Genomic DNA, 26325 nt, shown 5'->3' on the forward strand with positions numbered 1-26325 from the left:
GAGTACTACTGCAGTGCCTTCGGGTATACCTCATTTTTTGTTTGCCCATTACATGCTTAAATGTATACATTTTTTGGTGTACCTACCCGAGGACACGTGACATATAACCGACCGTGGGAGAAGCATGGATTTTAAACACGCGTTGAGTTCATCTGCTGGTCTCCCTCGTGGAATAACTGGTAATGTTTGACTAAAATCTACAGCGAGTAAAACGACATTACCTCCTATTTTTTTTTTTACGATCTCTGAGATCTTGCTTTTTTCGGTTCAAGGCTTCATAAGCTCTTTTATGTTCCATGGTGTACTTATCCCAAACCATCATCTTTGAATGTTGCAAGACTTTCGCCTTGTATGTAGATCGGGGTAATTACATTCATTGCATTCCTAGTCTGAATCACAATCTGATTGTATGGGTGGTTACCTGGCAGTTAACGCTTATGCTTGGTCATTAAGTCGTCTAACATCCGCCACGTGCCCTCTTTTAATTGCGAGAAGCAGATATATATAGCCAAATTCTCACGCTTCGTTGCGGCGAAGTACTGCTTTTAATTTTTTATTAAGAAGAAAACCTTTTTAAACGGATCGAAAATATACCAATAACAATTTGTTAAGGATCTGTTTTTTTGTGAACCTCCCTTTTCACAGCTGTCGCGCTACGGCATATGTTTCGTTTATTTGACAGTATGTAGATCGTGGTAATTACATTCATGGCATTCGTTTTCTGAATCACAATCTGATTGTATGGGTGGTTACCTGCCAGGTTACTCTTGTGGTTGGTCAGCAAGTCACCTTACGTCCGCCACGTGCCCTCTTTCTGTTCCCAGAAGCAGATCATAGAATGGTTTTAATAGTTTACTTTCAAATAATGCAAAGAGTATGCGACACGTGTTTCTCCCTAATTCTGGGCTCATCAGGCGTACACACTCACTGCATCCCCTCTCGGGAATCGAATCTCTATCGTCAGCGCCAGAGTTGAAGCCCCTAACGTTGCGGTCAGCAAGTCGGCTAACATCCGCCATGTGCCGTCCTTCAGTTGCGAGAAGCAGATCATAGAATGGTTGAAATTGTTTACTTTCAAGTTATGCAAAGAGTACGCGACACGTGTTTCGCCCTAATTCTGTGCTCTTCATGCGTACACACTCATTGCATCCCCTCTCGGGAATCGAATCTCGAACGTCGGCAGCAGAGGTGAAGCCCCTAACGTTGCGCTACGGCGTGTGGTTCGTTTATACCTCGTGTCTTCTCATTAAACTTTTATCTCGTGAATATGTTATTGCAATCCGCAGCGGGAGCGTTTCCATAAACTTAATTTAAACTTACGTTTTACACCGTGCTTTGTTTCCATTATGAAGATGCTTGTATGCGTCACTCGCTCGCTTCTTATTGTTTCGCTCCCTTCTCAATTGTTTAATGAATTTTTTGTTCTTCTCTGTTTGCGGCTCTTCCTTCATTTCTCCCTACTGCGTTCACAGTCTTTTCACGTGATTACGTGGGAGGCGTGATGACGTGACACTCAACTCCACCTCCCACGGCCATCGAGCTGCTGTCCATTACAGTATATTGTCAAAAAAGAGGTTCCAGTTATGACCATTACGCGTTGAATTTCGAAATGAAACCTGCCTAACTTTTGTAAGTAAGCTGTAAGGAATCAGCATGCCAAATTTCAGCCTTCCACCTACACGGGAAGTTTGACAATTAGTGATGAGTCAGTCAGTCAGTCAGTCAGTCAGTCAGTCAGTGAGGGCTTTGCCTTTTATTAATTAGTATAGATAAGCTCTTAAAACACTGAGGAAGTAGATTCTCTCCCCATTTCTTTTTCTTCTCCATTTATCTGTATCCCCCTAATAAACTCATCAATTTATTTATGTTTACTATTTTTAAGTTTTAGTCCATTGGCCATTGTCTCTTTCTCAGGGGTGGGGGGTTGATTTGTTTTCAATCCTATTTTTTATTGTAAAAATTGATCAATTTGTATGGAATGATTACAATAAAATCAATAAAATGAAAAAAAAAAAAAGAAACATGCCAAATCATTGCAGCCGGGCATTCTCAAAGCGTCCACATACAAACTGGCAGAGCACTAAGAGGCAATCATTACCTATCCCAAAAGGAAAGAAGCAGTCCTTCTTCAGAATCTGGCTGTGTTCATCCAAAAACCTGGAAGGGTTAAACTCATCTGGCTTGTCCCAGACTCGAGGGTCTCGGTGAACGGACCACAGGTTTGCCAATATAACTGTGCCTTGGGGAATACCAAAGCCCCTAAACGCTGTGAGGAGGAAAAAATAAAAAAACAGAAAGATGAATGACAGCTCTAAGGAGTACCCGGTCAGCACCATTGTGACACAAATGATTTCCATTTTAACACAGCAGTTCTGTGACTTGAACAATGTTTGGGTTAACAACCCCACAGTGTGCATCACAATTTCCAAATGCGGGATTTAAAATAGAAGGTGAACTTCTAATGTCGGTCAGTTGACAGCAATCATTACCTTTAAAAAGCAAAGGACTTACTTTAGAAGAAACAATTTCACTGTTATGAGGCTGGCCAAAAAAAGGGCAGCATGTAAAGTGATGAAACTCAGATGTGTGAGACTATGCAGGGGTAGCAAGCAACAGAGGAAGATACCCTGTAACTAAGTATCTATCGGTACGCTGTCAGTTTAGGGGCGGCATGCTGCCTGTCAGCAGATCGTCAGCGGGGGGACAGCAGCAAGCCAAAAAGCCCTTTCTGGTGTTTCTAAGATTCATATAAGAAGCCTCATGACCAGGGCTGTGGAGTCGGTAGATAAATCCTTCGACTCCAACTCCTTACTTTCCGGCACTTCTGACTCCGACTCCCCGACTCCTCTGTATTTAATATGCTAATGTATTTTCCATGTTGATTGAAGGAAGGCAACAAACACCTCATCATTTAACCACAGAACTACTGGCTAGGAAGCTGACTCTCTACTATATTGGCCAGTTTAAACAAAAGACAAGAACCCCTGAACACACATTAGGCCATAGCACACACCTCCACCTCCATCAATATACTTATTTACACTCAAATGAACTTGTTAAACACGTTAAATCTGAAATAAAATGAAAACACTTTTTGTAATGTACCATAATCCAGACTACAATATGTGAATGTCAGGTTGTATGATAGCTCAGATGAACTTCACACTTGTAGTAACACAACTATGCACTGGGCTTTATTCTTACATCAGAGAAGTAATTAGGACTATTGTTTATTAAATTGGACATTTGCTGTATTTTTTTTTCATTACAAATTAAATTTATTAGGAGTCGGTACATTTTTGCTGTCTCCAACCCCGACTCCAGGTACCCAAAACTGACTCCAACTTCGACTCCGACTCCACAGCCCTGCTCATGACTACTTGCTTCAAGCCAAAAATGGATCCACCTTGGACTCAGAGCCAGGAAGCAAAATGAAGAGTAAAAATTTGAGATATACAGTTGTGCTTGAAAGATTGTGAACCCTTTAGAATTTTCTATATTTCTGCATAAATATGACCTAAAACATCATCAGATTTTCACTCAAGTCCTAAAAGTAGATAAAGAGAAACCAGTTAAACAAATGAGACAAAAATATTATACTTGGTCATTTATTTATTGAGAAAAATGATCGAATATTCCATATTTGTGAGTGGCAAAAGTACGTGAACCTCTAGGATTAGCAGTTTGAAGGTGACATTCAAGTCCGGTGTTTTCAATCAATGGGATGAGAATCAGGTGTGAGTGGGCACCCTGTGTTATTTAAAGAACAGGGATCTATCAAAGTCTGCTCTTCACAACACATGTTTGTGGAAGTGTATCATGGCACGAACAAAGGAGATTTCTGAGGACCTCACAAAAAGAGTTGTTGATGCTCATCAGGCTGGAAAAGGTTACAAAACCATCTCTAAAGAGTTTGGACTCCACCAATCCACAGTCTGACAGATTGTGTACAAATGGAGGAAATTCAAGACCATTGTTACCCTCCCCAGGAGTGGTCGACCAACAAAGATCACTCCAAGAGCAAGGCGTGTAATAGTCGGTGAGGTCACAAAGGACCCCAGGGTAACTTCTAAGCAACTGAAGGCCTCTCTAACATTGGCTAATGTTCATGTTCATGAGTCCACCATCAGGAGGACACTGAACAACAATGGTGTGCATGGCAGGGTTGCAAGGAGAAAGCCACTGCTCTTGAAAAACACATTGCTGCTCGTCTGCAGTTTGCTAAAGATCATGTGGACAAACCAGAAGGCCATTGGAAGAATGTTTTATGGACGGATGAGACCAAAATAGAACTTTTTGATTTAAATGAAAAGCGTTATGTTTGGAGAAACCTTATTATCCCATCTGTGAAACATGGTGGTGGTAGTATCATGGTTTGGGCCTGTTTTGCTGCATCTGGGCCAGGACGGCTTGCCTCCACTGATGGAACAATGAATTCTGAATTATATCTGAGAATTCTAAAGGAAAATGTCAGGACATCTGTTCATGAACTGAATCTCAAGAGAAGGTGGGTCATGAAACAAGACAACGACCCTAAGCACACAAGTCGTTCTACCAAAGAATGGTTAAAGAAGAATAAAGTGAATGTTTTGGAATGGCCGAGTCAAAGTCCTGACCTTAATCCAATCGAAACGTTGTGGAAGAACCTGAAGAGAGCAGTTAATGTGAGGAAACCCACCAACATCCCAGAGTTGAAGCTGTTCTGTATGGAGGAATGGGCGAAAATTCAGGACTTATCAACAGTTACCGGAAACGTTTAGTTGCAGTTATTGCTGCACAGGGGGGTCACACCAGATACTGAAAGCAAAGGTTCACATACTTTGCCACTCACAAAAATGTAATATTCAATCATTTTCCTTAATAAATAAATGACCAAGTATAATATTTTTGTCTTATTTGTTTAACTGGTTTCTCTTTATCTACTTTTAGGACTCGAGTGAAAATCTGATGATGTTTTAGGTCATATTTATACAGAACTATAGAAAATTCTAAAGGGTTCACAAACTTTCAAGCACAACTGTAAAATTTCACAAAACTCATATCAACTGGTCATCTGCGATATATTGATTTGTGCTAATCAGAAAAATCATATTTTAGACCAAATCAGAGGTACAATTCTGCATTTCATCAAGTGAAGTTAGTGACACCTATCAGCATCCCCACAACCTCCAAGATTTAATAAGATGTCTTGTCAGTTTTAACTATTAAGTATGTAGTACTAGGGTGTTGTACCGTGTTAGCCATTATGGATGTAGTGAGAAGTCAAAAGATTACAATATACAAGCTTTTGAGGCAACTCAGGCCCCTTCTTCAGGCAAACAAATTGCAGCATAAAACCTGCTAACTTGTCATTTTAACAATTTTCTCAGTCAGGGGCAGAAACAAAAAAATAGCACTACCATTGTTATTGATGCAACTATTCTCCCAACTTCTCCTAACCCACCAAGAACATTTTGGTGACCAATATGATGGAGCACCGGGGCCATAAGGCAAAAGTGAGAACTCAGTGACTCGGGGAACAAAACATGGAAATTTGGGGTCCATGGCCAGGAAACTCCCCAGATCTTATCAGTCCAATTGAGGACTTGTGGTCAATCCACACATTTTTGTTAGGGATGCAGGATCCTGAATTGGATACTTCTTAAATTTAATAAAAATATTCTGGCACAAGTGTCAAACCTTAAAAAAAAGGAAGTCATATTGAGCATTGGAAAATAATTAATAATAATTAACTAATAAAAATAGTGCACATTTAAATTTTCCCCACCATCAAATTTCCCCGTCCCACCCAACCTGGCTACTTTTTTCGTGCCACCCGGCGGGAAACAATTTCTGGGGAGAACACTGCAGTGTCATCAGCAAACATCATAGTCCACGGGGATTCCCGTCTAATCTCATCTGTCAAACGAAAATATTTAATATTAAGATAAAATGAAAAGGCATATAGCGGGTTTCTGTCTGCAAACGCTCTTCTGCCTCCCGAGGAGCGACTGACAGCCGTAAGTGAGCCGCCAGGGGGCCACCCAAAAGCCAATGTGCAAAATTCCAGCAGACCACTGGTGGTGGCTGCCGACGGACTGCTGTTTTGGCCGCTAACACCCAACAGGGGCCTGCTGATTTAAAACTAGATCTACAACACAATAAAGTGTGCAAAAAGTGACTGAAAGCACTGTAGATGTTGACAGACATTAACCATTAAGTTTGGACACAATAAAGATTCCGAAACACACAGATATATTTCATTATAGTTGAACAATGCTCAGTTGTGAGCATCTCTACTTCCTAAGAGATTATAATGCACACTTACAGGTGTTCTCCGATGCCATGTGTGGAATTGACAGGGGCACGACTACAGTCATTCTCTGGACTTCCATGATGGTGGCTTCAGTAAAAGGCATGTGGGGCTTGTCCATCAGTGAAGGTGCTCGGTCTTTTCCTACAACTGCTTCAATCTCAGCATGAACTTTATCTGTGAATGAAATACAATAAGAATCCCGGTGTCACAATCCAAAAGACTAGAAAAATATACAGGATGAGTCAAAATTATGTTGACACTAATGGATTATTTTTTGTCTGCAGATAGACGTTGTGACGGACGACTGGGGATCCTACCCAGCCGGGATGCCTGTAAGAATTGGGAGAGGGCCAATACCTCCCCTGGGCCACGAGAGGGTAGCCGCCCTGGTCTGCATGGGGGCCACGGGGTAAGAGCTTGGAAGCTCATCCCTGTTGGGGCCTGTGGCCACTGCCAGGGGGCGCCTGGACGACTATGGAACCCTGGATGGCAGCACTTCTGCCACACTTGGAAGTGCTGCCGGAAGGAATTCCAGGGACACCCGGAGTGCTTCTGGGTGGTCATGCGGCACTTGCGCCACACCAGGAAGTGCCTCCAGAAAATCGGCACGGAGCACCTGGAGCACATCCGGGTTATTATAAAAGGAGCCGCCTCCCTCCAGTGGACGAGCCGTAGTCGGGAAGAAGAAGACGACGGAGCTTGGGAGGAGAGGAGTAAAGGTGGCAGAGGTGCTGAGAAAAGGAAGAAAAGAAGGGACTGAGACTGGCTGATTTAGGCATTGTGGTGCTGTTTATTATACACAGTGCATCCAGAAAGTATTCCCAGCTCATCACTTTTTCCACATTTTGTTATGTTACAGCCTTATTCCAAAATGGATTCAATTCATTTTTTTCCTCAGAATTCTACACACAACACCCCATAATGACAACGTGAAAAAAGTTTACTTGAGATTTTTGCAAATTTATTAAAAATAAAAAAACTGAGAAATCCCATGTCCATAAGTATTCACAGCCTTTGCTCAATACTTTGTCGATGCCCCTTTGGCAGCAATTCCAGCCTCAAGTCTTGTTGAATATGATGCCACAAGCTTGGCACACCTATCCTTGGCCAGTTTCACCCATTCCTCTTTGCAGCACCTCTCAAGTTCCATCAGGTTGGATGGGAAGTGTCGGTGCACAGCCATTTTAAGATCTCTCCAGAGATGTTCAATGGGATTCAAGTCTGGGCTCTGGCTGGGCCACTCAAGGACATTCACAGAGTTGTCCTGATGCCACTCCTTTGATATCTTGGCTGTGTGCTTAGGGTCGTTGTCCTGCTGAAAGATGAACCGTCGCCCCAGTCTGAGGTCAAGAGCGCTCTGGAGCAGGTTTTCATCCAGGATGTCTCTGTACATTGCTGCAGTCATCTTTCCCTTTATCCTGACTAGTCTCCCAGTTCCCCACAGCATGATGCTGCCACCACCATGCTTCACTGTAGGGATGGTATTGGCCTGGTGATGAGCGGTGCCTGGTTTCCTCCAAACGTGATGCCTGGCATTTGCACCAAAGAGTTCCATCTTTGTCTCATCAGACCAGAGAATTTTCTTTCTTATGGTCCGAGAGTCCTTCAAGTGCCTTTTGGCAAACTCCAGGTGGGCTGCCATGTGCCTTTTACTAAGGAGTGGCTTCCGTCTGGCCACTCTACCATACAGGCCTGATTGATGGATTGCTGAAGAGGTGGTTGTCCTTCTGGAAGGTTCTCCTCTCTCCACAGAGGACCTCTGGAGCTCTGACAGAGTGACCACCGGGTTCTTGGTCACCTCCCTGACTAAGGCCCTTCTCCCCCGATCGCTCAGTTTAGATGGCCGGCCAGCTCTAGGAAGAGTCCTGGTGGTTTCGAACTTCTTCCACTTACAGATGATGGAGGCCACTGTGCTCATTGGGAACTTCAAAGCAGCAGAAATTTTTCTGTAACCTTCCCCAGATTTGTGCCTCGAGACAATCCTGTCTCGGAGGTCTACAGACAATTCCTTTGACTTCACGCTTGGTTTGTGCTCTGACATGAACTGTCAACTGTGGGACCTTCTATAGACAGGTGTGTGCCTTTCCAAATCAGGTCCAGTCAACTGAATTTACCACAGGTGGACTCCAATGAAGCTGCAGAAACATCTCAAGGATGATCAGGGGAAACAGGAGGCACCTGAGCTCAATTTTGAGCTTCACGGCAAAGGCTATGAATACTTATGGACATGGGATTTCTCAGTTTTTTTATTTTTAATAAATTTGCAAAACTCTCAAGTAAACTTTTTTCACGTTGTCATTATGGGGTGTTGTGTCTAGAATTCTGAGGAAAAAAATGAATTTAATCCATTTTGGAATAAGGCTGTAACATAACAAAATGTGGAAACAGTGATGAAGCGCTGTGAATACTTTCTGGATGCACTGTATAGACTAATAAAGGTGTGTGTTTTGGGACATTCGGTGTCTGTCTGTCTGTGTCCGGGGGCTGTCTTTCCACAGCGTACACCATGGGTGACAGATTAACACTAGAACATATTGTAATCTTTTTAGTTAGCCAATAAAAGGTGTCATTTTGCTTGGCTTTTCTCCACTAGAGCAAAGAAAAGTAGTTGCAAGCTTGATGGAAGTGTATCGTTCGCTGACTAGAGTTCGTCAAAAGTTTTGCAAAACTTTATGCAGGTGCACCAGCTCTGGCAAAACAACAATGGAGGAGAGCGACTGCTGTGACAATGGTCACGGGCCCACCATTGCCGGCTCCTTTCTCATACCCACATATCTCTCTGGTGCAGCAGTGCCAGCAATAGCTGTGGAAACCCCAGAAGTCAGCAAGCCGTTTGGCTTTTATTCACCTCCTCAACCTCATCATGTACAGCTGACAAACTGTTTGACGTCCTCCAGAGCAACGTGCGACTAGCGCATCCATTTTGTCAGTTTTAATACCACGAGTCGTCGCACAAATATGACGTTTTTTTGTTGTTGGTGACACAGATGACTCGTGCACAAATGTACCAATGTGTGCCATTTCAGGGGACAAATGCATTCACATTACAGTTAAATACAGCGGGTCACTTGTACTTATGATGGTGAACCGTCAAGACAGGCAAATCCGAACTGAGCAATAAACATCAGAATTGAGTAACGAGACTTACAATGTGAATGCGGTGAAAGATTCTTCAGTCTTATAATTAAAGCAAAGCACACACCAAATGAGCAGTAAACTCTTTTAGAGACTAGAAACCCTAGGGGCCGAGCTTTATGCCATTGCGTCACTAACGTCCCGCTTCTCGAGATGGCGGCCCACATAACAAAAACAAAACGGAGTCGGAAAACGATGTGAAAAAATATCGAGGTCTTAAAAAGTCATCTGACAAATATAGGGTGGTCCAGATCTAACTATGCAACTTTTAATGCAATGCAATAATTGCATAATTAGATCTGGACCACCCTGTATGGGAAAGGCGCTATATAAATAAAATGTATCATTATATTTGAAGAATAGGAATGAACTTCTGCATATTAGAATTATTATTATTATATTTCAAAAGCCTAATAGGAGTGAAAGAACAAAAGGCATGCAGAATAAACTCGTTAAAAACTGAATGAAAATCCTGGACCATTCCAAGGAAGCAGCAGATATACAGTAGGTATAGAACGGAGTCACCCCCCCTTTGAAAATATTCACATTTTAAAATGAAAACACACACACACAGATATTTTTGCAGCTTTATTTACTCAATGCAACCTATGACATCCAAGTCAAAGATATAATAGTAACAGTCTGGAAAAAATAATAATAAATAAAAACAGAATCATTGAGATTGAAAAAAGATCACCACCCCTATCCCACCTTCTAAAATATCCTTGTAAACTCAATCGGCTGTAAGTGATCCCCTTCTCCATTGCACACCAAGCTAGATGACCTCCACCTGCGATCAGCTGTAATCACTGGGATGAGTTTAAATATTCCTGGAGCGTTCCAGTGCTCGGAAGTGCAACTGAAAGCAGACAATGAACTATGAGTCATAAGGAACTGTCAAAAGATCTTGGGGATAAAGCGGACAGGCACAAGTCAGAAGATGGACACAAAAAGATTTCCAAAGCTTAAGTCCGTAATTAAGCAGAGGACAGTGTTTGGTACTACCGGGACCCTTTCTGGATCAGGCTGTCCCTCCAAACTGGATGGAACAGCGAAGAAGAAACTGGTCAGGGAGGCTACCAGGAGGCCAATGGCAACTTTAAAGCAGTTATGGGAATTTTTGTCAGTGAGTGGTCAATGTGTGCATGCGACAACAATATCACACATGCTCCACAAATGTGGCTTGTATGAGAAGGTTGCAAGAAAAAAGCGACTTGTCAAGAGGGGCCACATTAAGCTTTGTCAAAGCACACCTTGAAGATTCCGAAGCCAAGTGGAAAAAGGTGTTCGTTAAGGTCACATGAGACCAAAATTAAAGTACATGGCCTCAATATCAAACGGTACGCGTGGCGGAAAGCCAATACAGCTCACCACCCAAAACACACCACACCTGCAGTAAAGCATGGAGGTGGGAGCGTCCTGTTTGGGGGGCGTCTCTCTGCAGAAGGGTCTGGGGCACTTCACAGAGTAGAAGGAAAAACGGCTGGACCAAAATACCATCAAATTCTTGAGGGAAAACCTGTTGCCCTCTGCCAGAAAGTTGACGATGGGAGGAAGGTTCACCTTTGAAACGCTGACAATGACCCAAAGCTGGCCACACGTCGGCTGAAGAAGAACAAGGTGAATGTCCTCGTGTGGCCCACTCAGAGCCCAGACTTAAACCCAGTTGAAAATCGGTGGCATGACTTGGAGCTTGCAGTCCACAGACGGTCAACCATCCAAATCTGACCGAACTTGAACTGTTCTGGAAAGAAGAGAGGGCAAATACCGTTAAAATATATTGTACTGAAGAATCCCAACAGGAATTAAACGCAAAGGGGGGTTCCACAAAGTACTGACACGGGGGCTGGTGGGTGTTGTGATCTCTTATCACTTCAACTTTTCTATTTATTATTATTTTTCAGAACTGCTTTGACTTGGATGTTCTACAGTTGAAGTCATTTTCCATCCACTTGGGGTGAACTCACCTTCTAAGTCTGCCACACATTTTATCCTAACAAACTATAAATTTGGCAAATCCTGTAAGACATCTACTCTGTGCAGGCAGAAGTAATTTTTTCCACTAATGTCCCCAGACCTCCGAATATTTCACTTTTTATTGACCATATCACAATTCCAGTAGGTCACAAGTTGACGTACACTTTGTTAACTGGGCCTTTAAACCGCTTGGAAAATTCCGGAAAATGATGTCAAGCCTTGAGGCAATTAGACAACAAGCTTCTGATAGCCAATCGGCCTCACTGGAGTCAACATGTGGATGGATGTTAAGGCTAACCATTAAACTCATGGACTTTTTGCTTGACATAATGGGAATATCAAAAGAAATCAGCCAAGACCTCAGAAGAGAAAAAAAAAAATGGTGGACCATCACTAATCGGGTTCATCCTTGGGAACAATTTCCAAACTCCTGAAGGTTCCTCGTTCATCTGTACAAACAATAATACGCAAGTATAAACACTGTGGGACCACCCAGTCATCTTACCACCCGGGAAGGAGATGCATTCTGACTCCAAGAGAAGAACTGACTTTGGTAAGAAAAGTGCAAATCAATCCCAGAATGATAGCAAAAGGACCTTGGGAAGATGCCGGAGGATACAGGTAGACATGTATCAATATCCACAGTAAAATGAGTCCGACATTGACATCACCTGAAAGGCTGCACAGCAAGGAAGAAACCCACTGCTCCAAAGCCACCACTGCAGTTTGCAATGGCCCATGGAGACAAAGAGCTGACCTTCTGGAGAAATGTCCTCTGCTCTGATGAATCCAAGACCGAACTGTGTGGCCATAATGACCATTGTTATGTTTGGAGGACAAAGGGTGAGGCCTGCAAGCCAAAGAACAAGCACAGGGTTGGGAGTGTCATGTTGTGGGGTCTGCAGGAAGGACTGGTGCACTTCGTAAAACAGATGATACCATGAGGAAGGACAATGATTGAGATACATGGCAGCAACATCTCAAGAGCTCAGCAAGGAAGTTGAGGCGCAGTCACAAATGGGTGTTCCAGATGGACAAGGACCCCAAGCAGACCTCCAAAGTTGTGACAAAATGGCTTAAGAACAACAAGGTCAAGGTATTGGAGTGGCCATCACAAATCCCCGATCTCAATAGGATTGAGCTGAAAAAGCAAGTGCGAGCAAAGGAGGCCTACTAACCTGTCCCAGTGACACCAGTTCTGTCTGGAGCAATGGGCCAGAATACCAGCAACTTATTTTAAGGAGCCTGTGGAGGGTGACCCAAAACGTTTGGCTCAAGTGAAACAATTTAAAAGCAATGTAACCAAATATGAACCAAGTGTATGGAAACTTGTGACCTCTTGGAATTGCGAAATAGTCGAGGAAAAGTCAAATAATCTGAGGTATGTGAACGTTCTGGGGAAAAAAATGACATCTAAAACAATATGTCATATGTATAGTTTGTTAGTATAAAGTCTGTGGAGGGCTCATGAAGTGGGTTTGAAAGAATTCACCCAAAGTCGATGGAAACTGCGGACTTCAACTGCAGGCTGCATTGAGTAAATAAACCTGAAAAAAATATTTGTGTGTTTTCATTTTAGCCTGTAAAGCAACCAAAATGTGAATATTTTCAAGGGCGGGGTGGGATTGTTTTCTATACCTACTGTACATGTCGTCGCTCCATGAGGTTTACCTTGCACATCCGGGTAAAGAGACATGTAGAGTAAGCACCACAGGATGGTGTTGGTGGTGGTGTCTGTGCCGGCAACGAACAGGTCGCCGATGATGTAAAACAGATAATCCTCGCTGAACATGCTGTCTTCCTTTTCTTCCTGTTGAGAAATTTCCAAGAGATACATGTCGATGAAATCTCGGGGACTGGAAGGGTCAAGACTCTCCCTGTGCTGAGCAATAATGCGTTTTAAAAAAGCGGTGATATCCAACTCAGCCTTTCGGAGTTCCCAGAAGGGACCGAAGGGCAAGTAGTAGAGCCAGGGGCAGATGTTGATCAGGATAGCTTGACTGTTCACCGAGATCTCCAAGCCTCTGGACATGCGGTTGAGCAGCATTTTGAACTCCTGATCCTTGTAGTCAAAGCGTCGGCCAAAGCTCAAGGAGCAAATGATATTGGAAACTGCGTTATTGATGAGGGGCGCCGGGTTGAAGGTTTCTTCATATCTGCTCAACTCTGCGATTTCCCTTTTGATGAGCGTGAGCTCTTCCAGGATGCAGGGCTCCAGGCTGAGCTTTCCCAGACCAAAGAAGCGTAGAGTGGCATGAGAGAATTTTCGCTGCTGCTTCCATACTTGTCCATAGGGTGCAAATACAATACCTGAAAATAAATAAATAAATAAATAAATAGCCAGGGACTTCATGAGATGATGCTGTCTTGTGACTAAATGGTAAAGCTGTCATGTTTCAGCCAGAATTTCTCCCTAGGCTGGGGTTCAAAGTCATGTTTCTGGTCTGTTGTCTCTAAGTTTATGTCATTTATTTTTATTTATGTTTATTTTATTTATTACTAGCCGTCCCCCATGGCTCCACCTACATAGTGGAGCAACAGGACAAACTTTAAAAATCAATAAAAATAAATTAAAAATAAATAAATAATTCTGACCAAGCAGAAGGTAGGTACACTCCAATGTCAAACACTGGCACTGTATCTGATCGTGTTCAGCTCCGACGGGTGTGGGGAGAAGAGCACATGGCCGTGATATCGCTGGCAATCAGCAGCTAACCTCTTAAATGCACGTAACTCTGATCTCTCTCTCTCTTAAAAACGTCTAACGTTACTCCTTAACAATCTATAGATGATAATGTCTGCTGAACAAACAGGTATCGCTAGCTAAGTGGAGGCGAGGTACACTCCAACACGTGGCGACAGGTAAGAGTGTCTCAAACGGAGGCTGATGCGTGAGTGAGGAGGGCCCTGTCCCCCAGCCTCTCTCTCATATTCGCACAAATAACTTCGTACTGTAAGCGAACTGTGATACTTATCGTGATGATGACAGAAGTCGCAGAATCAACCCGGAATGTTCAAGCAAATTAAAGAAAAAAACCTGATTTAAATCCGTTAAGTTGTTCTCTTGTGAAAAGTGGACAGACATACACATATTGGATTTTATATTATCCATCCATCCATCCATCCATTATCCAACCCGCTATATCCTAACTACAGGGTCACAGGGGTCTGCTGGAGCCAATCCCAGCCAACACAGGGCGCAAGGCAGGAAACAAACCCCCGGCAGGGTGTCAGCCTACCGCAGGGCACACACACACCCACACATACCAAGCACAATTTAGAAACGCCAATGCACCTAACCTGCATGTCTTTGGATTGTGGGAGGAAACCCACACAGACACGGGGATAACATGGAAGCGAACCCGGGTCTCCTAACTGCAAGGCAGCAGCACTACCCACTGTGCCACCGTGTCGCCCAATTTTATATTATATATATATATATATATATATTCATGGCATTCGTAGTCTGAATCACAATCTGATTGTATGGGTGGTTACCTACCAGATAACGCTTGTGGTTGGTCAGCAAGTCGGCTAACATCCGCCACAGTGCCCTCTTTCAGTCGCGCGAAGCAGATCATAGAATGGTTGAAATAGTTTTTCTGTCAAATAATGCAAAGAGTACGCGACACGTATTTCGCCCTAATTCTGGGCTCATCAGGCGTACACACTCACTGCATCCCCTCTCGGGAATCGAACCTCGAACATCAGTGCCAGGGGCGAAGCCCCTAACGCTGCGCTACGGCGTGTGGTTCATTCATTTGACAGCATGTAGATCGGGGTAATTACTTCTCGCAACTGAAAGAGGGCACCGTGGTGGATGTTAGCCGACTAGCTGATCAACCACAAGCGTTACCTGGTAGGTAACCACCCATACAATCAGATTGTGATTCAGACTACGAATGCCATGAATGTAATTACCCCGATCTACATGCTGTCAAATGAACGAACCACACGCCGTGGCGCAACGTTAGGGGCTTCGCCTCTGGCGCTGACATCCGAGGTTCGATTCCCGAGAGGGGATGCAGTGAGTGTGTACGCCTGATGAGCCCAGAATTAGGGCGAAACACGTGTCGCGTACTCTTTGCATTATTTGACAGTAAAACTATTTAAACCATATTATATATATATATATATATCTGTACATTTTTTCCTTTATTAGAACATTAGAACAATCAAGACGAGAACAGGCCATTCAGCCCAACAAAGCTTGCCACTCCTCTCCACTTATTTCTTCCAAAAACACATCCAAGTCCCTAAAGTCTTACTGTCTGTCCACCACACTACCTGGTTGCTTATTCCAAGTGTCTGTCGTTCTTTGTGTACAGAAAAACTTCCTAATGTTTGTGTGAAATTTCCCCTTCACAAGTTTCCAAATGTGCACCCGTGTTCCTGATGAACTCATTTTAAAGTCACCGTTAAAGTCAATTCCCTTCATCATTTTAAACTCTTCACTCAGGTCTCCTCTTAATCTCCTATATAGGCTCAGCTCTTTTAATCTTTCCTCATCACTCATCCTCTGTAGCCCTGGAATCAGCCCAGTTGCTCTTCTCTGGACCTTCTCTAGTGCTGCTGTGTCTTTATGGAGACCAAAACTGCACACAGCACTCCAGATGAGGCCTCACCAGTGTGTTATAAAGCTTGAGCAGAACCTCCTGTGACTTGTACTCCACACATCAAGGCACTATATAACCTGACATTCTGTTAGCCTTCTTAATGGCTTCTGAACATTGTCTGGAAGTCGATAGCTTAGAGTCCAGTATGACTCCTAAATCCTTCTCATAAGGTGGACTCTCGATTTTCAGACCGCCCATTGTGTATTCAGACCTAACATTTTTACTTCCTATGTGTAATTCTTTACATTTACTGACATTAAATGTCATCTGTCACAAATCTGCCCACTTCTGTGATGATATAACGGATTCCAAATGATCTGCTAATCCACCTATCTTGGTATCATCTGTAAACTTAACCAGCTTGTTCCTTATATTCCTATCTAAATCATTTATATTTATTAAAAATAGCAGCGGCCCCAGCACTGCCCCCTGCTGGACGCCACTCTTAACATCGGCCAGTACTGATGAGGTCCCTCGCACCATCACCCTCTGCTTCCTGTGTCTGAGCCATTTCAGAACCCGTCTACACCCCACACCCTGAACTGCCACTTCTTTTAGTTTGATGCCCACCCTCTCATGTGGCACCTTATCAAATGCTTTCTGAGAGTCCACATCAATAATCTCATCTGCTCCACTCTGGTCGTATCCTTTTGTTGCCTCCTCATAGAATTTCAGCCTGTTAGTAAAACACGACCTCCCTCTTCTGACCCCATGCTGACTGTTCCTAATAACTCCTGTCCTTGTCCTGTCACCCTTTTTATATAATGGGATGATATTTTGCCATTTTCCAGTCCATCAGAATCTCTCCAGTGCAGAGTGACTTTCTAAATGTTCAACTACCTTTATGTTCATTTGTGAGTGGTACTGACCTAAGCTTATGGCTCTTGTGTTTAGTGGGTGGTTCCCCAAGGGGCGGGGCCACCTGCTAATCACCACTAGGAACGCCCCCAACCCCACACACACCCTATTTATGGGAGGGCCTTCCATAGTTCCTGGCGGTTCATTGCAAATGTGCTAGGGAGTGCTTGTGTTTACTGTGCTGTTGCTTTTGTAGATTTTTCTGGATTTTGTTTTAATCTATGCGGTTTCTCAGCATCTTCGGATTCCATACTGGGACTTTGTTTGCTGTCATTTCTGTGCCTTTGTGGAGATCCTTTTGAGCTCACTGGGAGCCTTTGGTAAAATAAACATTTTACTTTATAAAAACATTTTTCTAGGCCCTTTTGGTGGTGTCTAGTCTGAGTTTTGACAATATTCTTCCCTCTCAGAGGGCAACCTTCAAAAGTATTTTTGTAACTTTCATACTTTTGGGACTCTTCAGTCCCAACAAAAGCTCATCCAGAAAAGAACAAGAAATGAAGAATCCAAAAGGATTGAAACAAAAGCAGCTGAAACTGAAAGTCAAAGAGAAAAATCCCGACTGCCTGAAGTTCCTTTCCTTTCTCTCTGATTTATGACAAAGTTGGGACAGCAAGGAAAATGCTAATAGGAACATCAATGAGGGATTTGTTTGGAGTTGCATTCAAGCATAAACAGTGGAAAGACAAGGCATTTCATGGTCTTGTTAGGAAGTGGCTGTTTGTTTTGGGACCTGCGCTACAGACGGAGACAGAACTGCCACTCATTAACAATGCATGAACAAAGTAAACCACAGCGGAGGCTATTCAATTTCATTACTTCTTTACGTTTTGGTCATTTAAGTTACTACAGTGGTTCTTCATGTGTTGCTCTGTCTGTCATTACACGTTATACAGAGAAACCAAAAACAAAACACACTCGATGATTTCACCGCCAGTCTTAGATGAGCTGGAAGTGCCCAGGGTTTACCTTTTATGTTCCTTAGTAATGTGCTGGCCACCACACCACAAAATGGCAGAGCTTGTGTAAAACAAAGATGGCATCAGAAAATGATGTAAATACCTTTACACTATTTGAAAACTAAATTCAAATGAAAAGAAACATAGTGGTTAGCAATGAAGCCCTAACCTCAACCCTAACCCAAAAACCATCAATGCATAAAATGGTAAGGTCAATTGGTCTGTCATGCAATTACTTGTGAACTAATGCGGCTAGAGCCTTGATCCTGATCTTAAATCGAAAGATTATGAACTACAGTGATCCCTCGCTATATCGCGCTTCGCCTTTCGCGGCTTCACTCCATCGCGGATTTTATATGTAAGCATATTTAAATATATATCGCGGATTTTTCGCTGCTTCGCGGGTTTCTGCAGACAATGGGTCTTTTAATTTCTGGTACATGCTTCCTCAGTTGGTTTGCCCAGTTGATTTCATACAAGGGACGCTATTGACAGATGGCTGAGAAGCTACCCAACTTACTTTCTCTCTCTCTCTCTCTCTCTCTCTCTCTCTCTCTCGCTGACGTAGGGGGGTGTGAGCAGGGGGACTGTGTGCAGCTGCTTCCTGAAGGACGTGCTGCACGGTGCTTCGCATACTTAAAAGCTCAAAGGGCACGTATTGATTTTTGACTTTGTTTTTCTGTGGCTCTCTCTCTGTCTCTTCCTGCTCCTGACAGAGGGGGTGTGAGCTGCCGCCTTCAACAGCTTTGTACCGGCGGTGCTTCGCATACTTAAAAGCCAAAAAGCCCTATTGATTTTTTTTTGACTGCTTGCTTTGCACTCCTTTAAAAAAGGAAGATATGTTTGCATTCTTTTAATTGTGAGACAGAACTGTCATCTCTGTCTTGTCATGGAGCACAGTTTAAACTTTTGAAAAAGAGACAAATGTTTGTTTGCAGTGTTTGAATAACGTTCCTGTCTCTCTACAACCTCCTGTGTTTCTGCGCAAATCTGTGACCCAAGCATGACATTCTAAAAATAACCATATAAACATATGGTTTCTACTTCGCGGATTTTCCTATTTCGCGGGTGGCTCTGGAACGCAACCCCCGCGATGGAGGAGGGATTACTGTATTCTGTTCTAAAAATTAAAATGAATTGAGGTAATGACAACGTCAGCAAAGTGACCCGTGGTCATGAATTGACAGCAAAGTGATCACAAAACGAAGCAATAACCACCATTATGGGAGAAAGAAAAAGAAGAGCAGTGACATCTACTGAGCATCAAGCAAATTGAAGAAGCGGATTACAGGACAAAGAACACCGCAATAGGAAAAAGAAGTAGAAGAGCGGTGACATCTGTTGAGAATCAAGAAATCCACAGGAGCCTATTACATGACAAAGAATGCCGTAACAGTAAGAAGAAGAGCAGCTTTATCTGTTGAGCATCAACCAAATTGCAAAAGCCAAGTACAGTGATCCCTCGCTATATCACGCTTCGACTTTCACAGCTTCACTCCACCGCGATTTTTTCTCATACACGCTTACGTCACTACGCATGCGCTTTCTGAGAACTTTTATCTAAGCCCCACGATGGCTCCTAAACATGCTGCTTTTTCCAAGTCTTCTGACAATAAAACTAAGCGCCGGAGGAAGATGCTTACTATCCAGGAGAAGGTGAAACTCTTGGATATGATCAAAGATGGCAATACCCTACAAAAGCCTCCTCACGCATATGAAAAGACAGTGCCAGCAACTGCTTATCAAGATGTTCTGCAGTCGCGCACCCAGACACCCACTGCCTACTCCTAGTACTCCTTCAGTGGAAGAAGACAACGATGCACCTGCTGAAGATACTGCACCACCTGAAGACTCTCCTACTGAGGTCGTGCCTTCATAGGTTAGTGGTTGTGTGAAAGAACTGTGTGTGTATGTACTTAAATGTACAGTACAATAATCTACTATATAAAAGCGGTCGGGATTGTCCTTCCATCCCGTGAGTGCAAAGCTTAGCGGTACTCTGCTTATCACAGAATTATTACTTGTGGCTTGCGGTACGAAGTGACGTGATGTGAGCAGAGTTCTGGTGCTCCCATCGTTCCCCTGCTTTTGTGCACGATACGCTGGAAAAATAGACAAAATGATGTCTCTGGAAATAATTAATGTTGATGGAGTACAAACGCCTCACCGCGTAGTAAATATCAGGGGAGATGGTGCTTGCTTATTCTCATCTATAGCTTATTTAGTGCATGAAACTCCGTCTTTAGCGGTACAGATTCGGGCCGACATTGAACGACTTTGGACAGGCACTCGAGGGTTCGGGAGATGTTATGAATGGGCACTTTGATGTTCTCATTCCCTACACTTACATGCCTGATGTACACATGGAGCGCACACAAATTGAGGAGAAAAGTTGGTCGCCTTAAAAGGCGGGTGAGCCTAGTAATAATATGATATTTGTAACGTCTAATATGTCTTATTTTCTCTTATTTTGTCTAATATATTGGGTAATACGAGTGTAATGGTGATTAAAGGGTGTTATTTCATGTCTAGAGGGCTCTAATAATGTTAAAAAACGTATTTAGAAGGTCGTAAACAGGTTTTCTATACTCTAACTGCGAAAATATTCGATTTATAAATAAAGAATCCTACTTCGCGAAAATTCATTTATCACGGTAGAGTCTGGAACGGATTAACCGTGATAAACGAGGGTTCACTGTACATGACAAAGAACACTACAATAGGAAGAAGAAGAGGAGCAGTGAGGTCTGCCGAGCATCAAGTAATTGGCTCCTGTGATTTGCATGTCAAAGAACACCATAATACAAAGAAAAAAGGAGCAGCAACTTGGTGGCCCAAAAAAAATGTATTGGAAGGAAAAGACAATGAAGAGCAGAAACATCTGTCGAGTGTCCAACACATCACTGAATCCAAATATATGACAAACAACAAGAAAGAATAAGAAGATGAGACGCTGAAGCACATCGGCAAGCAAGAGCTAACCTTGAAAATGAGCGGAGTAATTGAGCAGCCGGCCAGCATGACAATTCACAGGCACGCAAGACAAACTCGGCGACAATCGAGAAGATCGTCAGAGACTCAAAAATTTGCAACTTTATATGAAAGCATTGCTTTTACATCCACGTTTCTTTGAAGATCACCACTTAGCAAAGTTACAGGAGTGATGGATGCGGTCAACGTCAAGCTTATTTCTTTTGTTTTGCCCATTAAGAATGGATTGTTGAAATAGAAATGTTCAGCCTGCTCCTTATGAGTTGCCACGAGTAATAAAAACACATTATAACTTCCAGATTAGAAAACATAAGGCATATCAATGGCTCCTCGTCTTTAATTTCATTTAGAATCATAGGTGTGCACTAGTAATAATCATAATCTATTATGACAGACTAGATGAGACTTTTTGGAAGATTTTTTCCAAGTCCCGCGAGTTGAGACCTTGGCCTTGAGATTTTTTCAAGTGATGCCCTCTTCTCAAGCACATACAACCACACATACGACACGGTAAGTACTCTCGCCTCATTTGTGTGAATGCTTTTGACAGACACATTTTCTGCTCTCTCAGCTTTTTTAACGTTATGATCACAGAGAAGTGATGCCAAATAGAATTGAAAGAGTTAAACAATCGGACATATTAGAAATTCTACAGCCAATAATTTATTTATTGGTTACTTTGCAAAATAAAATTATTAACTCCTGATGATGTACAGTGGGTATAGAAAAGAATCCCCCCCTTTGAAATATTCCCATTTTTTTTGCTTTACAGCCTTAAATGAAAACACACAAACTAATATTTTTTCCAGCTTTACTTACTTAAAGTAGTGCTGGGCGGTATACCGGTTCATACCGAAAACCGTTTTTAATTTTTTTTATGATATGGATTTTTCCTATATCGCAACACCGGTTTAAATTGCCTAAACGACGTTCGGAACGTGGCGCAGCGGGAAACTGTCCAAGTGGGGACATTTTTCACTGCTACACCGCTAAACACAGATTTGTTGCACTAGGGCTCTTTTTCACTGCTACACCACCAAATAGTGGGAGGTAGCATAGGTATGCCGCGTGGTGAAAATGGACAGAGAGCTCAAAAAAATGAGTCACGTCTGTCTCCTGGAGATGCTTTAGTTTTAAAAGGTCAGATGTGCAAATACTGTTTCTATACTACTGGATAATACTGCAAGCCAAGTTGTACTTTTATTTGTTTTCAATACAGTGTAATGTACCTGGGTACTGTGTAATATTGTGACGACATGATGACTTTATTCTCGTACTTTGTCATTAAAGTAGAACATCGTAAACTAAACTTCATCGTAAAATGAATATTTAATTTACTAGATTTTCTCAAACCCCGTCATAAGTTATATAGCACATTAAATGCTTTGTGTTAAGTGTTCCCCGAGCTTCTTAAACTGACTTCCTCTGCACTAAGAGGAGGCACCGGCACCGGCAGCGATCGCCGCACAGAATCCATTCACATGATATTCATGCTCTCTGAACATTTAGAATGCCAAGATAAATACTTGATATAAATTCTAAATTTTCAGAGAGCAGGAATATCTGGGACAACTGGGTCGGGGAACACAACACAAAGCATTTAATGTGCTACATTAACTTATGACGGGGTTTGAGAAAATCTAGTAAAGTAAACAATGATTTTAGGATGAAGTTTAGTTTACGACATTCTACTTTAATTATAAAGTAAACTATGAGAATAGAGTGGAAATGTCGACTTTATTCTTGACGTATAGTTTTTTTTTTCTTCCCTGTGTCCGTATTTTTTTTTCTTCACCGTGGCCCTAATACGATTCCTTAGGGCTATACCACAAATACAATTATAAATGCAAGTTGCAGTTGTATTATTTATGTATATAGCTTAGCTTGAAGCAAGGTCCATATTAATGCAGTTTGCCTACATGATGGTTCAGTTGGTAAAGATGTCATAATAATAATAATAATAATACTACATTTTATTTATATAGCGCCTTTCCCATGCTCAAGGCATTTACAGAATATAATAAAGAACGGCAGCATATACAGTATATAGCATTGTACAAACCAGATAAATAAATAAAAAAGATTAAGACAGTGAATTCTGTCATCACCAAGATTGCACTTGTTTTATTTTATTTTAATTTGGTGAATACTGTGTAATGCACCTGGGCTTTTGAAGCCTTGAAGTAATAGTGCAACTATCAGTAATAATACAATTATTTATTTTATTGTTATTATCCATCCATCCATCCATTTTCCAACCCGCTGAATCCGAACACAGGGTCACAGGGGTTTGCTGGAGCCAATCCCAGCCAACACAGGGCACAAGGCAGGAACCAATCCCGGGCAGGGTGCCAACCCACCGCAGTTGTTATTATTTATTAGTTTAAATATTATGCAGTTTAATGATGGTAAAGTTGTTTAAAAAGTCACTTTAACGTGTCAGTGGACAGACATTGTTAACATTAACAGAAAGTGTAGTTGTTTTACAAAAAATATTTATTTATTCCTTTTCTAAGACATGTTCAGTGCAATACAACTTTTGACAAACGCCTCTGGATATTTTCCTAAGTCTAAATACCTCTTTGGATGGTTGAAAATATGTTGTCAAAATTATAATTTAAGTTTTTGCAAAATTTGTTAAATAAAAAGGTTCTATATTTTGACTGCATCTGTCATGCAATGTGATTTCCTTCTCTTCATTAGTGCCACCCCCTTGAAAAGTATCACTTTATGGGGCAATGCAAACCTGTATTAATAATTGTGTGCACATTAAAATGTTTTTTTTTGTACAATGTACAATGCTCTTGACAGTGGAATAGGTTATTCTTAGCCAGTAATTGCAGTGGAAAATGTGTTTAACATCCACTCATGCATGGGAAAAAAATACCGTCAAATACAGTAAAACCGGGATAATTTAGAAAAATACCGTGATATAGAATTTTGGTCATACCGTCCACCCCTAACTTAAAGCAATCTATAATATCCAATTGAAAGATATCACAGCTACAGTCATAAAGAATTTAAAAAAATAAAAAACAAGAAATCCTGAGATTAATAAAGGATCCCCCCCCCCCCCCCCCCCCCCCAAACTCAATCAGGTGTCAGTGCCCCCCATTTCCATTGCAGTTACTGGCTTCCTTCCACCTGTGCTCATTAATAATATAATGAGTGTGATTAGTGAAGCTGTTCCTGGCTCATTCATTCCCTGTCTTGGCAGTGCCACTGACAGAAAACAACTGACTATGGGTGGCAAGTCACTTTCAAAAGATCTGTGGACAGACATAAGGCAGGAAATGGAGACAAAAACATCTCAAAGGCTTTATCAATCCCAAAGAGCTTAGTAAAGTCCATCATAAAGAAGTGTTTGGTACGACTAGGACCCTCCAAACTGGATGGAAGAGCAAGGAGGAAACTGGTAAGAGAGGCTACCAAGAGGTGAATGGCCACTTTGAAGGAGTTCCAGGATTTGATGGCACAGAGCGGTCATTAATGGTGTGCATGTGACAACAATTTCACAAGCGCTCCTCCACAATTGTGGCTTGTTCGGGAGGGTCACACTTCTCAAGGAAGGCCACATTAAGACTCGTTTGAGCTTTCCCAGAATGCACCTTGAAGATTCTGATGCCAAATGGAAAAAGGTCTTATGGTCAGACGAGCCCAAAATCAAACTATTTGGCCTCAATACCAAATGGTACATCAATGCAGCTCACCATCCACAACACACCATACCTACAGTAAAGCATGGAGGGGGCAGCATCCTGTTGTGGGGGGTCTGGGGCTCTCGTTAGGGTAGAAGGAAAAATGGAGGGGGCAAAATACCGACAAATTCTGGAGGAAAACCTGCTACCTTCTATCAGAAAGTTGATGATGAGCAGAATGTTCACCTTTCAACACGACAACGACCCAAAGCACACAACAAAATTGAGTGGCTGAAGGAGAGAAAAGTGAATGTCCTGGTGTGGCCAATCAGAGCCCAGAACTAAATCACACTGAAAATCTGTGGAAAGATCTGAAGATAGCAGACCACCAACACTCACCAGCCAATGTGACCGAACTCGAACAGTTAAACTGTAAAGAAGAGTGGGGGGCAAATATTACACAATCAAGGAGTGCAAAGCTAATAGAGAAGAATCACAACAGACTCAGGGCTGTCATTAAAGCAAAAGGGGGTCAACAAAATGACATTGACATTTGGGGGGGATCCTTTATTAATGTCAGTTTTTCTTGTTTTTTATTTTTTTAAATTCTTCTGAACTGTAGCTGTGATTTCTTTCACTTGGATGTTAGAGGTGGCATTGAGGAAGTAAAGCTGGGAAGAAATATTAGTTTGCGTGTTTACATTTAAGGCAGTAAAGCAAAACAAATGGGAATATTTCAAAGGGGGGGGGGCGGATTCTTTTCTATACCCACCGTAGATCGCTTTGTCTGTGCTGAAAATCCAAACAGAGAAACCAATGCAGAATTATGGTACAAAGTCATTAAACACGTGTCACACAGACCTCATTTAAAAGATTCAGTTAAAAAAAAAAAGTGATTAAAGAAATTTCCAAAAGCTTTTGTTAATTCAACAGATATGACTAAGGTGGGCTTTCCTGATTATCAACGCAGAGATAATCGTCACGAACAACACAATTATCACGGAAAGAAAGCTGTTAAAATGGTGATGATCGATAATTCAATGAATGATAACCCGTATTGGCTCAAACGATTCGATGGTCATATTAATGTTGAGTATTGTGCACTGGTTATGAGTATTAAGTACATCTACAAGTACATTCATAAAGGGCACGATAGAGTATGTGTAACATTATCCAAAGAACAGTCTCAGGACGAAGTTCAAACATATTTAGATACTCGGTACGTCAGTGCAATGGAAAGCGGCTGACATTTAACAGAAGTGCCGATGCACGGTCGAAGTCATTCTGTTGAATTATTACCAATTCATTTACCAGGTCAGAATATGATTCAATTTAAAGAAGGTGAAGAAGCACAAGCTTTACAGGTAGTGAAAAAAAAAAATAATATTTGGGTTATTTTGAACTTAGTAAAAATGACAAAAGCATATACGTCTGCTTTCAATTTATGACGTTTGACTATTTTTTACTCTGGTTAATTACTTGCTGTAATGTAAAATAGTTCTATTATGCACATGTAATAATTCCCATGAAAATAGCAATCTGTTTAAATTGTACATCCACTTCCCCATTCGCGAGCGGCAGAGTCGTGAAGTGGCCGGGCTGGGGGTTGACGAGCGAAGCGTGCAGGGGGCAGAGCTGCCTAGTTTTAATTTAAAAAAATTAAAACAGTTTCTAGACAGAGTCTTGTAATTACAATTATCTTAATAATAACCATCATTTTAATTGCGTGAATCTATCTAGGAGATATCAGAAACAAAACATAATCATAATAAATTCTATCTGGTGGCAGGACGAAAGGTGGACTCCTGTAAACACATCTCAATCCCATCCAACCACTCCCTGAACCTGCATACTCC

General features: G+C 42.0%; 2 protein-coding genes across 2 annotated transcripts in view; both read right to left on the reverse strand.

Moving 5' to 3' along the window:
• pigg (phosphatidylinositol glycan anchor biosynthesis class G) overlaps positions 1–26325 on the reverse strand; it is a 1234979-nt gene that overhangs the window by 506128 nt on the left and 702526 nt on the right. The window lies entirely within an intron of this gene.
• LOC114644287 (cytochrome P450 2U1) overlaps positions 1–26325 on the reverse strand; it is a 45199-nt gene that overhangs the window by 10310 nt on the left and 8564 nt on the right. Inside the window, exons 2-4 of the mRNA XM_051929916.1 lie at positions 13079–13717; positions 6308–6469; positions 2099–2266 (exon numbers count right to left, since the gene is read on the reverse strand). Coding sequence (XP_051785876.1) covers positions 2099–2266; positions 6308–6469; positions 13079–13717 — 969 coding nt within the window. The remainder of the gene's footprint in view (positions 1–2098; positions 2267–6307; positions 6470–13078; positions 13718–26325) is intronic.

Source organism: Erpetoichthys calabaricus, chromosome 7, assembly GCF_900747795.2.
Source record: "Erpetoichthys calabaricus chromosome 7, fErpCal1.3, whole genome shotgun sequence".
In the NCBI taxonomy this organism is placed as follows: domain Eukaryota; kingdom Metazoa; phylum Chordata; class Cladistia; order Polypteriformes; family Polypteridae; genus Erpetoichthys; species Erpetoichthys calabaricus.